At 34.5% G+C, this 17,384-nt stretch overlaps 1 protein-coding gene and 1 non-coding gene across 2 annotated transcripts; one reads left to right on the top strand and one right to left on the bottom strand.

Annotated features, from left to right (window-relative positions):
- The first annotated feature begins 7,725 nt into the window (after window positions 1–7,725).
- LOC122277914 lies at window positions 7,726–7,821 on the top strand. Its single transcript, XR_006229218.1, has one exon. It is a non-coding gene; the product is annotated as a small nucleolar RNA Z266 (small nucleolar RNA).
- A 1,057-nt stretch (window positions 7,822–8,878) lies between these two features.
- On the bottom strand, window positions 8,879–10,247 carry LOC122277822. Its single transcript, XM_043088008.1, has 2 exons — window positions 9,498–10,247; window positions 8,879–9,264 (listed from the first exon to the last, which is right to left on the bottom strand). The coding sequence occupies exons 1-2, from the start codon at window positions 10,113–10,115 to the stop codon at window positions 9,163–9,165; spliced, it is 720 nt and encodes a 239-aa protein (XP_042943942.1). The 5' UTR covers window positions 10,116–10,247; the 3' UTR covers window positions 8,879–9,162.
- Window positions 10,248–17,384: the final 7,137 nt, after the last annotated feature.

Below are 17,384 nucleotides of genomic sequence, written 5' to 3'. Positions count from 1 at the left end.
ATCATTATAGTTCTACACTACACAGAATTTGGAATTTTTATTTTTTTCTTTATATGTTTGTAGACATTGTTTTATTTTAAATATATATTTTTTAATTTTCTTAATAATTATCATTGTTTTTAAAATCGTACCGTACCAGCCGGTACGGTCGGTATATTCCGTACCGACCACTGGACCGGTTCAGAAATTCTATAATTTCGTATCGGTTCAAATACTGGTCGTACCATCCGGTACCGGCCGATATTTCGGCCCGTACCTGCCTGTATCGGCCGGTATTTCGGTCTCGTTTGTTTTTTTTTTCATTTTTTCAAACTATAAATTTATTTTTTTACCCTCAATTTAGACTAAATTATTTATAATTTATATAGATATATGTATTTATGTATAATTTATTTATATATAAATTATTATTTTGAAATATAATTAATATATATTTATATATATAATTTATTTATATATCAACTATCACGAAACAGTACACAAAACGGTATCAATATCAAAATATTTCGTTCCAGTGCTTTGACCGATACGGCATCCAGTACAATATTCAAAACATTGATAACTACTAACCACGTTGAAGGGATGGAGGAAGACGCTAGGCAGTCTCTCCCCAACAAATCCTGCATGAGTCACGGCTGCTAACTGTATAGCTCCCCCAGTACTACCATTGGTTTGCATTTTAGGTAATTTCCTTCCAACTCCAATAAAGTGGAAAGCAATTTGATTAAAAATATAATATAGCATAATATTTTATATATATATATATATACACACATATTATGTCAGAGTAACGTACAAAACACGTTTACCTAGTTGATAAGACAAGGTTTTCAATAATAATAATATAATTTTTTACAAAAAAATTAATTAATACACCAAGTTAAATTACCTATTTGTGAAGTCTGTGTTGTAATATTTCTCAAATATGACAAATGCTCTTATATGATATGAATTTAATACTTGTATATGATCAATAGAAAAGTAAAGAATATAAATATAAAAAATTTAAAATATGGTAAATCAATACAAATTATGAACGGTGTGTAATTTATTTATCTTATTTACCATACTATTTCAATTCTTCCAAGCTAATATATTTTTAAGAGATCACAATTGTACACTATATTACGGACATAAAAAATGTGATTAATTCTTTAATAAGTTTTTTATTCAAAATAATTATTTAATTAGTAGAATTGTTTGTTTAATTATGAGATAAATTGTTGTAAATTTAATGAATATTATTGATGAGTAATATAGAGAGAGTGGGTTAGATTTCACTCTTGTCCATTTTATTGCATGTCTCTTTTCTATATCATGCATTTAATACTCACCTTGATTAACTTTGAAAGAAAAAACTGCATATAATATATCTACTACCTAGCTACTTACCTGGCAAATTCCTTCGTCTCAAAATTATAATTGTGAAATAGTATTAGCATATTTAATTAAAGAAAATAGCGATTAGAAATAAATATTTGTCTGTCCACAAAGCATGCATACCCGGCGTACAAGAGAACGTGTTCATGAGATCCCTAGAGATTTTATTATTATTTTTATTTTTATTACCCATTGGCCATCAAACAAAAAATGCTTCAATTGAAATATATTTTTTTCTCAATTTTAACTATGTGCATGCATCCATATTTCTCATCTCCCAATGCAACAAACAACCTTGATTTATTGTAAATAAAATAATTAAGGCCAATAATAGATAGCAAATTAAAGGCAAAATAAAAGTTAACGGAAAAATAAAAAAAATTATATATTATAGCAGTTAAATAGTCACTTACTATAATAAAATAGATGTGTATATATATATATATATATATAATATGTGTGTGTTGTGTGTGTGTGTGAATATTAAGAGAATAAAGTTGAAATAAACTGATTATAATGAACTTAAGACCACGTGAAAAACACCACAGAATAATAATATAGAAGGTAGATTACGCGTATGGAAGAAATTAGTACTTGTCGATTCCACCAGATGGTACTTCCATTCACATTGTTTCTAATGAATTGATCATATATTTAACAACATTCATCATATATTCTATTTTTATTTTTATTGTTATTATTATATATATATGTATATATATAATATACATATACAAGAGTGGCTCAATATGAATTGTACGTGGCCTTATGGGTTTTCTATCATCATCATCCTAATAAATTTATAATACTTATCTTTTTTTAGATATTTCTAAAAAAATATATTAAGGCATTTATGATTTTTGGAGCTTGCTAGCTTTTGGGAGCCTTAGGCACGTCTGCTTTGATGGCTAACCTGCATTATTGAGCCGGGACTACTGTCTGGTAAATGGTGGTAGGTGGATGCCTCTTTTGAGTGACTGCAATAATGAAGATGCTAAGAGGCCGTAGCTCATGCTTATTCAAACGTCATAGATGAGAAGAAGCAAGCATGCATGTACATGGTTAATGCTGGTATCATCCTCTGTTCTACCAGTTATATGTATAATTATATATACATATAAAACTTAGAGAGGGAGAAAGAAAAATTAGAGAAATGATATAGAGTAGAATTTTTCTTTGGTTTAAAAGTAAAAGTAATTCAGAGGTAAAAACGTAACTATATAATAAAAATAAAAAAATTATTATTCATTACTGTTCATGTGTGATACACACTTACTGTAATAGATAGATATATTTTTTTCTAAGTTTATATTATTTTTACTTACGAAGATATATGTTACTATATATGTAGTCTCATTTGTAAGGCTCATTTTGTCTTATTATATGACATGTGCCGAATAATTTATTAATAAATATATAAAAATAATATAGAAAATATAAGGTTTTAATTTTTTTCGGATGTTATTTTATTTTAAATATATTTTAAATTATTTAACAAATCACGTTATATATTTTTTACATATATTTTTTTAATATTTTTAAATTAAAAAATCTTTCTTTAAACACAAAAAAAAAAAAAAAGAAGAAGAAGAAAATTCCAACAGTAACTTTTGCATTATTCTTCAAGAAATCCATCACAGTCACAGCTGCTAGCTGTCCAACTCAATGCTTTAAAAACCGTTTCGTTCTGGCCGGAATTTTTCGTGCCGAAACAGTGACTGGAACGGGATCGGGTCAAATTCCGGCCGTTTCGATCAAATTCCGGTCGTTCCGGCCAATTCCGGCCGGAATAGTAATTCCGGTCCAAAAAAAAAACTCTCTTGTAAATAAGTTGAAAAATAATGAATAAAATTGTACTTTTAGAATTCAAATACCCCTTTCCGTGCACCAGAAATATTGTTACTCTTAATAATCTGTCTATTCTTTAATTTTTTTCCTTTATTTTTGTATCTTAACTCAAGTTTGTGATTTTTTTCAATATATATTCATTTTATAAATCTTTAATTCTTCTATATATATACACATATATATATATATATCACACACTTACATATATATATGTATTTATTTTATTAATTGTTAGTTTATATATACATATAGATATTTATATATAATATATAATTAATCTCAAAACGGTACACCGAAATATACCGGTATTAAAATATTCCATTCCAGTACCTCAATCGAAATAATCTCCGAAACAGATTTCAAAACTTTGGTCCAACTCCCTCAGTTTCAAGTAACTTCCTTGAAATTCTACTAAAGTGGAAGCAATTACGATAGCGTAATTTTGCCTTTTGTTTTCTTTGGACATGACTATTATATATAGCACTTTTATTTATAAAGATAAATGCTATTACGTCACCATCTCATTTATGTCTTATTGATGTAGCTTGCACGTTATGGTAGACACATGACTTAAATATTGATTTTAGTGTTGCGAGTCTGATCAAGTAACTACTAATAATTGGTAGATTGGGATTTGATTCTCCAAAGCTATATAATTGAAAAACAAAAACTGTCAGATCGTTAATTTCCACTGCATGAATACCGTCCAATTAAGTTGCAATCGCATCATTTGCAAAGACTTTGAAAGACAAAAAGACAAAAAATTTAAGCTTGGAGGAGAGAAATATTTCACAGGTTGCATGCGTATGCTTTGAATTATTCACAGAATCATTTTATTAACAACGTTGACAGATCGATCGATCGAAGATTAACAACCTTACATTTTTCTTTACGAAACTTTGAAAAATTAAAGAGAACCTGAGCCATGCATGCATTTCAAAGAAGTTGTCGTCTGCACGAGGACTCATGCATGAGACAATAATACTTTTGGCGTGCGAGCTCGCCGAGCTGCATGTCGGTTATGTACGCCGTACGCGCGTTGGCTGGTCACCTCGTGGTTGAAATTTTCCATACCTTCCATGCGTGTGGTACGTACGTAGGGCCGATTCAAAAAGGTCAAAGCTTGGGCCGGATGGGTTTAAAATTAGTTTTCACACAAACCAATACTAATGTGTCACGTAAGCATTCTGAAAAAAAAAGAAATGAACTTGCGTCCACCGATTCCCCTCTATTTCGTTCGAATCTCTCTCTCCCCCCATCATCATTCATTTGCACTCAAGTCCAAAAGAGAAACCACACTCTCTTCATCTTCCATCTGAACTGTTGTTTGCGTCATTAATGACGGCTTCGCCTGAACATTAAGCAGATCACGCTTCTTGCCCATCGAAAACTGACTCTGCAGTGTCTGCGCGTGTATGAAAAGGAAAATGCTATATCCCCTATCGCTCCCAATTTTTTTTTTTTCTTAGTAATTAAGTAAAAATTATTTAATATTATTGTAAATTTTTTATATTTTTTTAAATATTTAAAAACATTAAAAAAATAATGTAAAAAAAAAAAATTAGTCTAGCGGGAGGGCCAGCGATGGCCATAGCAGTCTCCGTATGAAAATGGGAGAAGCTACCTGCGGACCTGCCTCCTCCGTATCTCTCATCTTCTCTTCCCAAGATTAGTACTCTGTATCAGGATAATGAGATTGAAAACTCAGCACACGGAAATCTCATATCTCTTCTGATAAGTAGGATGTAAGAAAATAACTTTAATTAATAATAAAAAAAATTTATATAATCTTTTACCTCTAATTATTTGTGTTTGATAACTGAAAAGTTTTAAACCCATAAAAGAGAATAGAGATTTAGCTTTAAACCTACAAAAGCGAATAGAGATTTTATAGGAGAGGAATTTCTAGCTTTTGTCTTAAAATTTTATGGGTGGTTCTAATGAAAAATACAAGTCTTTTTATATAAGTAAGATTAGGGATCCTTATTTATTACTTTTACAACTTTTAAGCTACTTTTATTATTTTATCTATAAAAAAATAACAAGAACCATCACTTTATTTATAAAGAGTAATTACAATTTACCTATACTTAATAGATGAAATGAACCTTTAATGATGGAGTGAAACACCTTAAAGAAGATAAATATTTGTTAGGAAACCAAAAGTCTAACGTTGGAATCTTTTAACAAAAAAAAAAAAAAAAAGAGAAGTAAACAGAGCAAAAACATATCCAAAATAACAAACAAAAATCTAACCCAAAGAACAAAGACAAAAAAGAGGCTTTGAGTTCGCATTCCATGTTCTCGCCACCAATTAAAATTTAAAATGGTCACACAAAGATTTAATACGTGGATAAATGGCAAAAATCCAAAGGCCACAGCTACAGAAATTAATGAACAAATAAATACCTTCACAAAACAGTGAAGTGAAGCCACATGTCCTCAATCGGAATTGAACAAAAACCAAAAACAACAGTTAAAGTCGAACTCAGATCTAAGGTTTACAATTTTAGAAAGCCGAAATCTCAGACACTATATATATAAAAAGAGGAATGTTATACGTTATTTCATATAACACACTTTATATGTTAAAATATTATTTTTTATTTTTTATTTTATTTTATTCTTATTAAACTAATTAAATTATTTTATTTATCATCCATACACTACATATTTATTATTAAAAAATAAATAAATATGATATGTAAAGTGTAAAGATGACAAGAAGAATTTTTCTATATATAAACAAGTGGTTCTGAGCCTAGCATAAGAAACCTTCAAATTTCCTAGATACCAAGAGCACCTCAGCTACTCTCAATACTTCTCACTAATATTTATTATTTTATTATTATTTTTTACTTACTTTTATCTATTATTTATTATTTTATTATTATTTTTCACATACTTTTTATTACTTTTCAGCTAAATCAAATCCGTCAGAGAAACTGATCTAAGTAGAACCTCAACCAAACAAGCGAGAAGTCCCTTTGCACCCTCCAACCATCTTATACCTTTTGCATTGCAAACTCCACCCCCCTCCCCCCCCCCCCCCCCCCCCCCCCCCCCCCAACGACCCTCCTCAGGGATGGCTAATCTTTTATTCGTCATCGTGGGATTGGGCGGGAGATAGAGAGAAAGAGATTTTTCTCTTTTAGACTTGAGTGCAGATGATGGGGGGAGAGAGATATTCGAATGAAAGATGGGGGATCGGGTGGATGCAGGTTCATTCTATGTTTTGCAGGAATATCTACATGGCACAATAGCATTGGATGGATGCTAAAATTGATTTTAAACCCATCCAGACCCAAGCTTTTCCCATTCAAAAAAGGTTAATAGAAATGTAGGCTATGCATGCATGGGCCATTTTTACATTTTGGTCCTGCAAAAATGCAATCACCACGTTCAAATATTGCGTGCTGACTGTTTATTATCATTGATTAGTTTTCATCATTCTTTTTCTTATTTTAATGCATAAATACAATATATAGCATCCTTTATCCGTTTGATATATAGTTTGTAAACACACGTACGTAATATATATAATATATTTGCGGTCGGAGATTTACTAAACTCGTGACCATGAGTTTTATCGGCCATGCATGAAATAAATATCATAAAAACTTGAAGATTAGAGTTACGAAAACAAAAAAAACAAAAAATTCGGTTGCTAAATTATGAAATTATATATCTATATGGGTTAATATATATTTCTTTTATTAAAAAAAATTTACTTAATCGTTAAGTTAAAAAAAAAAAAAAAGATTCGGTTAAAAAAAAAAGCTCCCGAATTCGGGAGCTTTAGCATTTCTCATAAAATTATATCACAAATCATGGACGGACCTTTCGGTATACTTTGAGTCGAAGCCGAGAACAGGCTTGATATCCGTTAAAGTTTTATATTTCGCAACAGTTCCATGGGAACTAAGCCCATTAAAACCGGGCCAGAACTCACTGGGCCTAGCCCACCAAGAGAATCAGTGAAATTAAATTAAACTTGAAGGAAAAAGCAAAATGAAACGATATAGACCGCTGTGCATTGCGCCGCTTAAATCATTTCCTTCCCCTGTTGCTTAGGGTTTCTGCCTGAGGTTTTTCTATTTTTCTCATAAGCTTCGAAACTATCTCTAAGCGCGGCCCTTAAGATCGCCTTCCACACTAAACAATGGAAGCGTTTCGAGTCATAGCTGCGCAAAATCAATTTATACGGTTCTCTCTAGGGTTTCCTTTTGAGTCCTCTTCTCCCACCTGGAATGGGTTGTCCGTGAGGCATTTCTCTTTGCCATTGGATCTGTCACTTCCTTATTTTTCTTTGGAGCCTTGCGTTGGATAGCCTCCGTGCTGTTTCATTCGCAGGGATTTCAGATTATTTATTGGGATTTCAGCTCCTTTGGTACGTTTCTAGTGTCTCACTCTAAGGCGGGGAACAGTTTTTATTTCTTTCAATATTCTTATTAACTATTACTAATCCCATTGATTTAAGAAAAGAGAGATAGAATGGGTTTTCAAGAATGACGATTCAATTAGATGTGTGAAAGGAGAATTCCTTGATGAACTCAATTTTTGAGGCATATTTAATTGTCTGACTTGTTGTCACTCTGATCCTTAAAACTTAGCTCCTCGTTATTTTTTATGTTGTTTTTTGACGGTTATTTTTTCTTGTTTTTATATGCTTTGGTTTTGTATACGATCTAAATTAGCAAATTGAAGTTCGGAATTTGAATGCTTTCGTTTTGAGATTGAGTCATAGTATGCATGATTTTGAGTCATAGCATAAAGTTTTGTGGGTTTTGCAGTTCAGTCGTCCCTGTGATCTTTTGAAGTATCTACAATTCATTGAATTTGTCAATTTGAATGAATCCGATGGAGAAATATTTCTTCCATTACTTTTTATTACAACGAACACAGATGATGTATGATTTTTCTTGGTAGTGTGAGACGTTCTTGGTGGATAATTTTTTAGAAAATGGTCTTGACTTAGCTATGTGTTCAGTCTGACTGTCTTCTACGAAAATTAGCATAATTTTAGAGTGAAAAAAAAACTCCTGAATTAGGTACAGTGAGTATATTTTCGTGTATCTATAATTTTTCAGTAAAGAGAAAACCATGTCGATTTGCAGGACAAGACACTACTTTTATACTTTTGTTGTTATTTTTTTTACTGCTTCTGCCAAATAATTGTTATTCTTGATTTCTCTTGCTGAGTTAGGTTCTAGTTAAAGTGTTTCATCTCATCTTATGGTTACAATTTTATCAAATTTTTACACAAAATATAATAAATAATTATATTTTTTAAATTTTAAAACACTAATTGTGGGCTTTGCTACATACAGTCGGCAAATGTAGTCGACATGCAGTCGGCTGTACGGAATGAATAAATTTTTTTATATTCAGGAACCTACATGAATAAAAAAAGTTATAAAAATAATTTTTTTTTTCATATAAGTCCAAAAGTTATAAAAAAAAATAAATTTTTTTTTTCTATTATTCATGATGGCTTTTAATTTGCGGGCTTTTTATTTCCAGAGCAGAATTATTTTTTCGCTGGCACTTTCTGTACTGTTGTTTTTGGACAGATTAATTTTAAATTGTTGGGACCATCCTCTGTTTGTTTCGGCACAACCCACAATAACCTTGTTTCAGTCCGGAAGAATTGAAATGCAAATGAGGAGATAAGCTGGAGCCTGCAGAATGAACTGGTCCCAAACGATCTTAAAGATACAAATTCATGCTTTTTTAAAAATGATACCCAAATTTCATCACGTCCATGTATGAGACCAAAATATGCACCAATTTACACGCACCGGAAGCGACCGAATGCTGCAGAGTCTTCCGGTGCAGACATCTTTTATCAGCAGCCAAGAACCAAGGGGAAGTCTGAAATTATCAAGCGTCCAAGTGACTTGGATGATGGTCTGACTACCCATCCCCCCAGTATCAAAACTCAAAAGCCAACCAACAAGAAATGGAAGAAGGATATCTTAAAAATATAAGCGGATGCCGAATTTCATCCACGTTGTTGTCTTCCTGGTCCAAAATCTGCAGAATGACATTAGAAAATATATATATATACACAATAATAATATGATAATTTTTTGGAACATAGACCCCGTCCACCTAAAATTCTGAGATCAAAATGCTCATTAAAACAAGAAAACTTCTTCTTTTCCAATAAAAGCAAAAACTCTGGCCAATAACACCTTCGCACTGGTATACCGAAAGCTAAAGAATCAATCCAGAAAACCAGTTTTTCGCCAGATAGCATTTCTGACCTGTCGCAGATCCCTTCCCTTTAGAGTCCTACCAACCCCTTCGAGAACCGAAAACGTCGTCTTCGGGGACACACCTGAGCCCCTGGCGACGATCTCGTGAGGCGGCAACATCTCGGCGTCGTCCCCGTCACCGACGTCCATGTCGTCAAGCTGTTCCTTCCTCCTCTTCGCCATGGCCTGAGACAGCACTGGTACCTTCATCGGTGCCGACTGGTGGAATTTCCTGCCCTGTATCGGCTCACAGTACTCCCTCTCCGGCGGTCTAGGGATCGACGGAATCGCTTTCGAAGACGAAGATGACGCGGTCGATATCGAGGGCTTGCGGCACAGCACCAGTCCATCGTGGAGGGTCCGGAAGCTCAGATGATCGGCTTCGGGTAGCACGGAGAGGATTCCGGATCCCGTCTGTTGATGAAAACTCAACCGTCGATGGTGATTGTGGTTGCTATTGGAGTGAATCGGTTCTATGAAATCAGCAGTCCAGAAGATCTCGGCTTCATTGAGCTCGTCTTCGCCACCGCCGGAGGATGCTGCACTTGAGGATGGTGTCGAGGAGAAAAGGCCGAGGAATCGGTCGGAGGACGTTGATCGGATGTGACGGTAACCCGTGGACTCCATTTTGATTGCGCCTCACAGAGTCATCGAATAACAGAAATAGAAAAGAGTGTTGGTAAGAGTGGGGAACTGATGAGGTGGAGAGTCGCGAATTATGGTAGTGGGTGGAATGGAGGAAAAAAAAACAAAAACGAAAACAAAGGGAGGGCTAAGGATGGAAAATGAGAAAATACTGGACGTGCGACCCATGTGTCTTTCGTTTCTGACGTGGCCGATGCTGCTTCAATTGTTCGTCAATGGGTCCCAGATGCAAATAAAGAAGTGGGGGTAAGGGTCACGTCAAAGTACTTATCTGCTTGTGGGGTAGATTTATCTCGCTGCAATAATTTCGGCTTCATACGTTTATATGCGTATTGAATGTGCTGGTATATGCGTGCTTGGAGGTCATCGTCAGCCGAATACGATGTCATATAAAAAACTACGAAACTAAATAACATATTATATTGAAGAAGGTGGTACTTTAAATCAAAATATTTATGATCAGAGAAACAGGGGATTAACCAACAAACCAAAAATATTCTTTTTAAATCAAAATTTATTGGTCCCGTCTTCTTATTATCCCAAAGTGATTATTCTAAAGTATGGATGAAGATTCTGCAGCCTAAGGAAGTTATTCGGGAAAGGATGGTGTGTTGTTGTTTTCGGAGTTGTATCTTCCTTTCATTTGATCATTGACATTAATTTATCAACAGTTCTAGCTGGAACTAACCTCCCAAATTGAATTCTATCAGAGAGTTATTGTAGATAACCACTCAAATAACGCCTAAGCTGCCGCTGCGGGGTGCTGGTACAGTGGTGTGTGTGCCATATGAGATGAGTTGTTGCTGCTTATTGATTTTGTCGGAAGGTGCTAGTTGGATCTGTTGCCTGGTGGTTGGTGCTAATTATTGACAGACTCTGCTCGATGTCCCTGCCTTGCTGCAATGTGTTGTCAATTGGTGATGCTGCTCCTGGTTGTTTTTTTGCCTTTGCTATTTTCACGAGACTCTCCATGGTCAATGCTTCCTACTGCTTAATGCAATCTGTTGCTGCCAAAGTTTTTATTTATTCTGCCTGTTGGCATCTTAGATACCCCCATCGGTCTTATAAATGTAAAGACAAGCATGTTGTACGCGTGTTGATCTTTATCTGAGGTTGCCAGTATGGGTCATTGGGAGATGTTCCTTTCCCGGTTGCACTTCTATACATAATACATGTTGTTGCAACTTGCCTAGCTGGTAATCAATGGATTCTACCATATGAATTAGGGCACTAGTGTAGAATTATCTAGATCTCTTTAATTTTAGAGTGGCACTCCAGGCCAGTCTAGTGTGAAATTAGTTTTCACACCGGCCAATCATCAAGTGCCATGTAGCATCCTAAAAGTAATTAAATTGGACCTGAATACACCTGATCGACCTCTCCCTCTCTCTCCCCTATCTTGATCATGCTTGTTATACAGGCTCATTTCAATCTCTCTCTCTCTCTCTCTCTCTCTCTCTCTCTCTCTCAGTAAATTGCAACCCACGAGTTTGAAATCCATACTTTAATATACGCAAATAACTTTTTTCTCACTTTTTATTATTGTAAAATTTTGAGCCATTGGTTTGTGATTCCAAGCATAAAAGGCAACTCTTTTTTTTTAAGTTTTAGCTGGGAACCCATTTGATTGTGGACATTATTGAGTTGATTCTAGGTTTAAAATTTAACTCATGTGATGGTCATCGACACTTATTCAAAGATGCGCCCTGATGTTTCGCTATGATTGGTTCTCCAAAGCAACAATTATATAGAGGATTTAGAGGTATTGATTAGAGAGCAAGGGTGGCAATTGGAGGAGCTGAGAGATAGAGAGGTTGTTGGCTTTCCTTCGACATCTTAAGTGCAGATGGGGGAGGGAGAAGGAGAGGTTTTTGGTGCAATTCCTTTGGCATCTTGAGTGCAGATGAGGGAAGTGAGAGGTAGAGAAAGAAAGAGAGGGAGAGGTCGATTGAGTGTATGCGGGTCAAATTCACTTTGGGATGCCTACTATGGCACTTGATGATTGGTTGGTGTGAAAATTAATTTTACACTCGACCAGCTTCAAGGTTTTTCCTTAATTTAATATAAAGTTGTCAACTTTTTACTGTAGATTGAGTTTATTTGAACTTAAGAAAAAAAAACAATTTTGCATCTTGAATTCATTGTATTTAATTCTATTTACTGATGTGATGCATTTTGAAACGGATACAATTAAGAATGAAAAAAAATAAAGTATGAAGTGTTGTAAATCATCTTGTATTGTATGACCACATTTAACTGTCGTAATTGATCAAATCGTAGGTCGTCAAATAAGACTTTTGTACCCTTATATATATGGGTGTTTCTAAGTTCATTTGATACAATGAATAAAATCAGAACCTCTCTCGTTCTCTCCGAGCTCTATCGCTTTCTCTCTCTTTTGAAAGATTCACAACATGTTATCAACATGATGCGTGAAAAATTCTTCTTTCTGCCGCATGGTTGTCGATTTTCTCTCTCCCTCCCACCAACCTCCAACCAGAGCAACCGGAACAAAGTATACACCAAAGATGTATTCAAGTCTAGGCTGGGCAGCTGGGGCCAGGACCAGCTCGAGGTCTGGTCAAGCATGGGTCTGGCGACGACAACGGAGGGTCCATCGAGGAGATCCAGGCTGTTCCGCCCTTTGACCGAGCTGATTCCCGGTCTTAACCCATCCAACCCTTTAGTCGATCCAAGTTCGAACGGGTCGTCAAAGATCCCCTCTCCGGCAGGGCGTTGCTGCTTTTTCTGCATGAGAAATCCGGTGGGAGGTGCGGCTCTAACAAGAGCAGCAGATCCTTGTATCTATGGCATCAAAACTAAGATTGGAGGGCACTGAGAGCTCATTTCCAAAACAAATAGCTTCGATTTTGGTAGCAGTATAGAACTGAGAGATTTTGAATTTGTGGTGTCTTGCTACAAGCCCAATACATCATGGCCTTGTTGAACAAAACCCTCGGAACTAGAGATGACGCTCGGAACTCCGAGGACGAGGATGATGAGCTGCAGCAGCTGGAGTCTGATGTGATAGAAATGGCGCAAAAGATTCTCGATTACAAAGCCACTCTCCCGGCTCAGCTCCGGACCACTCTCGCTTTGGTCCTCGCAGCTCAGAGACCCATTTTCCCTAATGGGTTGGAACCAGCCCCATTCGGACATCCCTTTTGTCATAGTGATCTTACCTTTTGGAAAATGAAGGCACCCATTGGGCACGAAGCTGTCGGTGTCGTTGAAAGTGTGGGGGAGCATGTAGAAGAGCTCATAAAGGGGGATCTAGTGTTGCCCGTGTTCCAACCAAACTGCAGGAATTTTGACACAGAGCTTCGGCTCCAAAGGCTGGTAGCTCGTCCCTACAAGTTGTTACTTTTCTAAAACATGGAGAAATCCTTCAACCTCCACAGAGGCCAAGATCAACACATGCGCGGATTGATCTACCATTTTCCGAAATCATAGCAAGACCTGAAACTTTATCTGCAAGTGTTTTATTGTTCATCATCTTCGACTTGAAAGTTGAGAAAGGGTCGAATCCTAACCGAAGGTCCATACAAGGGCTTGAAGTCATAGACCAGATTAAATCTGCATTGGAGAAAATGAAGGCTACAAGGAGGAGGTGTTGTGGGGAGTGATTCAGTGTGCTGCGTGTGCATGGAGAGGAAAGATATCTGGCAATAAGTGGCGTGATTCTTGGTTCATGGGTTTTGTCAATTTTGACAGCAGAGGGTTGTCGGCAGCATTTGGACAAAGAAAAAGAAAAAGTCAGCAAAAGGGGTGTTTGTTGATGAAAAAAAAAATGGTTGCTGGAAGAAGCCGCCTGTTATGACTTCTCTTTTCTTATATTATTATATTTTCCTCTCTTATTATTATATTTTAAAAAAGTGCAGGATGTAAAAAAAAAAAAAAATGTACGTTGAAGGCCTACTAAAGCGGTACATATTTCTCACGTTCAAACAACTTCATCTGAAAAGATGTGAAAGATATCACGATAAAATTAAGCGGTCTTCTACTCCAAATTTTTGATGACACTGAAGATAGTAGTCTTATATTCCAAGTAAGTTTTTTAATATATTATTTGCAATCATCAAGGTGAGTATTGAAAATTATATTCATTATTATTATTTGATAAAATTCTATATTTATTCACATAATTTATATATAAGTTTTATTTATTCTTTTTATACTTGTTATGAATTATTGATGATATGTTTAAAATGATGTCTCGAATATGCTCCTGAAGTAGCAAATATCGAGTGTGCTCCTGAAGTAGCAATATTGAGTGCTACTAGATTTCGGGCCAGAAGCTTGTATTGGAAAAGCTATAAGCTTTCTCTTTGAGATGATATTATACAAATTATTGAATCAAATATTATGATGCATCAAAAGTGATATGATTCAAAATATTTGTATCTTTTAATGATTATCTTGATCATCCAAAATTAATTACGATAAGTCGAATGATTTTTATATGGACGTCCATAAAAGAACCAGAAGATTCTTTTACTATAAAATCTTACCACCATAAGTGGAAAGAAAAATTTGCTGGAAGCAAATAAGATGAAATAATTCGACGTTATCTTGATTATCTATATGAACCAGAAGTTCAGATTATAATTAAATTTTGGATGCAATAAGATAAAAATGTTTCATATTCTAGCTGCTAAAATTCCAGCGATGATTGAAGTCCTTGTAAGACAATTAAGAAATTCAGCAGTCTAAAGACATGTCTAAAAGTATGTGAAACTTATTGATACAAAAGATAGAGCATCTCAAAAGAGAAATGCACAAATAATTGGTGCTCCTGAAGAGACCATACCCACAAAACAAGCAATAAAGTCCATCCAAATTTTCTGTATAAAATTCTCCTATATAAACTCTTGATGAGTATAAATCTCATGAAGAGTGACTCCTGAAGAGATTTTTCATGAAAATGTCTTCCCTTGAAGAGGGACAGGTACCTGAAAATAACGAGATCTCGATACATTTCATGAATTTTGGAGAAATTATGGATAGAAATAAAATCGTTGTCGACAACGTATTTCCATATGAGATGGCAATTGACATTACCAGAAGTAATGATGAAAGTGAATCAAGAACCGTGGAAGAATACCGACGTAAAATATTGGCCAAATTTGAAAGAAACAATTCCTGCAGAATTGATTCACTAATAAAATATGATGCATCGGGACTTATAGTCCAAACACCTAAAGAGGTGATGCTTGTTGAATGCTAGTGGGTATTTATACAAAGGAAATAAAAATGTGATATATAAATCACGAGTCAGTTTCTCACAAACAATTCCTGCAGAATTGATATCACTGGTAAAATGTGATAAATATAAACTTGAAATCCAAACACCTAAAGAGGTGATTTTTAATAAATATCAGTGGATATTTATATACATGATATAAAATGCCTGAAACTTTTAATCTGAAAATATGTTATAGAAATCACAAGTTAGTTTCTCGAAAAAACAATATTGATATGCTTTTAAAGTGGTTAAAATCATATTGAGATTTTTATTAGCTTGAAAGTTACTAAAAGTTTGGATATGCATGATTAACTGCATATTTATATGGATCATTGGATCATGATATATATATATATATATATATATATGTATATATGAAAATCTCTGAAAGATAGAAAATGCCTAAAACTTCTAATCTGAATACATCTAGAAATATCTATTCTATTAAGTTTCAAAGATCCTTATATGATTTAAAGTAATCCAAACGCAAATGGAAACAAGCTATTATTGCAGCTTATATATATGATTTAAATGTCATTGAGGCTCCAGAAGAGCTCATGAAAACTGCACATATTTGAAAAATAAATCTGAAACCTTTGCAGTTTCAAGGGGAAGATGGATGATATTATTACTTCTGAAATACCATCTTTTAAATACAATTAGTATTTCAGATTCATATTACAAGTTTGATATGAAGTGTGAATTATTAAAAAAGAAATAAAAAGGAGCACACAGAACATCTACCAAAAGATAGAAACACAAATATGAATATTTGTGAAATATTATTTTATTATCTTGAAGCAAAAATTACAGAAATTTGAGGCACTTTGCATCATTATTCAAACGCTCTTGTTCTTCAAGAATCTGCATGACATCCCTATCTAAATGAGTGGGCAATCGAAAAGAAAATTTAAGCAAGAATTTTAAATTCTTATTTTCTTGCTTTATTGCTCCTATCTTCATGTTGGACTCCAGAAGAAGTCACTGAAGGATAGCAATATTCTCGTGGAGTTTGTCAACTCCACAAGTTCTAGATTGCAGTTGTTAAGAAAATGCGACAATGGATGATGAGTATCGGGTACCGAGGCTCACAAGCTCATAGATAGCTTCATTATCTGACTTATGAGCAGATCATTATTATATTGCATTATATCACTTGTGCTAGAATCAGGAGCAGCTAATGAACGAGATACAGAATACCTCATATACTGGCCATGAGAAGATTGCTGAGCCATTGCAGAGTAAGAATGCAGAAAGAGATTGCAGAGTAAAAATGCCGTATGATTACAGAAAAGTGAAGAAGAAGATATGCGAATGAAGATGAGCTGAATATCTCTTTTATAGAGAAAATTATGACTAAGCACCTCTATTGCTTCATAGCATCTCTCGTGAAGCATCTCATTACAAGAGACAAGAAGATGTAGCATCATAGCTCTGCGGCGCCTGACAGCTATAGAAAAGTTGAAAAAGCCTGCGATGCTTGTCTGATCTAAAAAACTGGCCACCATTTTCTTTGAAAAAGAGGTTAGCGATTTAATATTGATGAATTCTTCACTAACCGTGTTATTTACAAGAATTCCAGAAGAGTACAACTCCAGAAGAGTAGTGAATTTAATTTTAAAATGATCTTGAATCAATATGGTGAATTTCATTATAAAGTATTGAAATACTTTTATATGGACAAAGCTCATCCTTGAGTACTCAAATGGTTGCTCGATCATTTGATGAACAGAAAAGATCCATTTCATCCTTGTGAAGACGATGAAGAAATTATTGATCCTGAAGTACCTTATTTCAGTGCAATTGAAGTCCTGAATATGTGATTATTTTATCAACATGGATCAAGTCCACAGTTAGTTGGATATACAGATGCGGGTTATTTTTCAGATCCACACAAGAAGATCATTGCAATTCATGAGAAGAAAAGTTGAAATTAATGTCAAGAAGATACGGTCAAGTAATAATCTGGCAGATTTACTCACTGAAACATTACCAACTGCAACATT

This window comes from Carya illinoinensis, chromosome 9 (genome assembly GCF_018687715.1).
Source record: "Carya illinoinensis cultivar Pawnee chromosome 9, C.illinoinensisPawnee_v1, whole genome shotgun sequence".
NCBI lineage: Eukaryota > Viridiplantae > Streptophyta > Magnoliopsida > Fagales > Juglandaceae > Carya > Carya illinoinensis.
Note: the sequence above shows the minus strand (reverse complement) of the source record. Positions and strands in the feature narration are given on the sequence as shown.

What these genes read in the sequence shown, in the direction of transcription:
- LOC122277822 (XM_043088008.1), bottom strand. Translation starts at nt 10,115, where the DNA reads ATGGAGTCCACGGGTTACCGTCACATCCGATCAACGTCCTCCGACCGA. An exon ending in AGGGAAGGGATCTGCGACAG is followed by an intron (nt 9,265 to 9,497) that starts GTCAGAAATGCT and finishes GTCATTCTGCAG; the next exon opens with ATTTTGGACCAGGAAGACAA.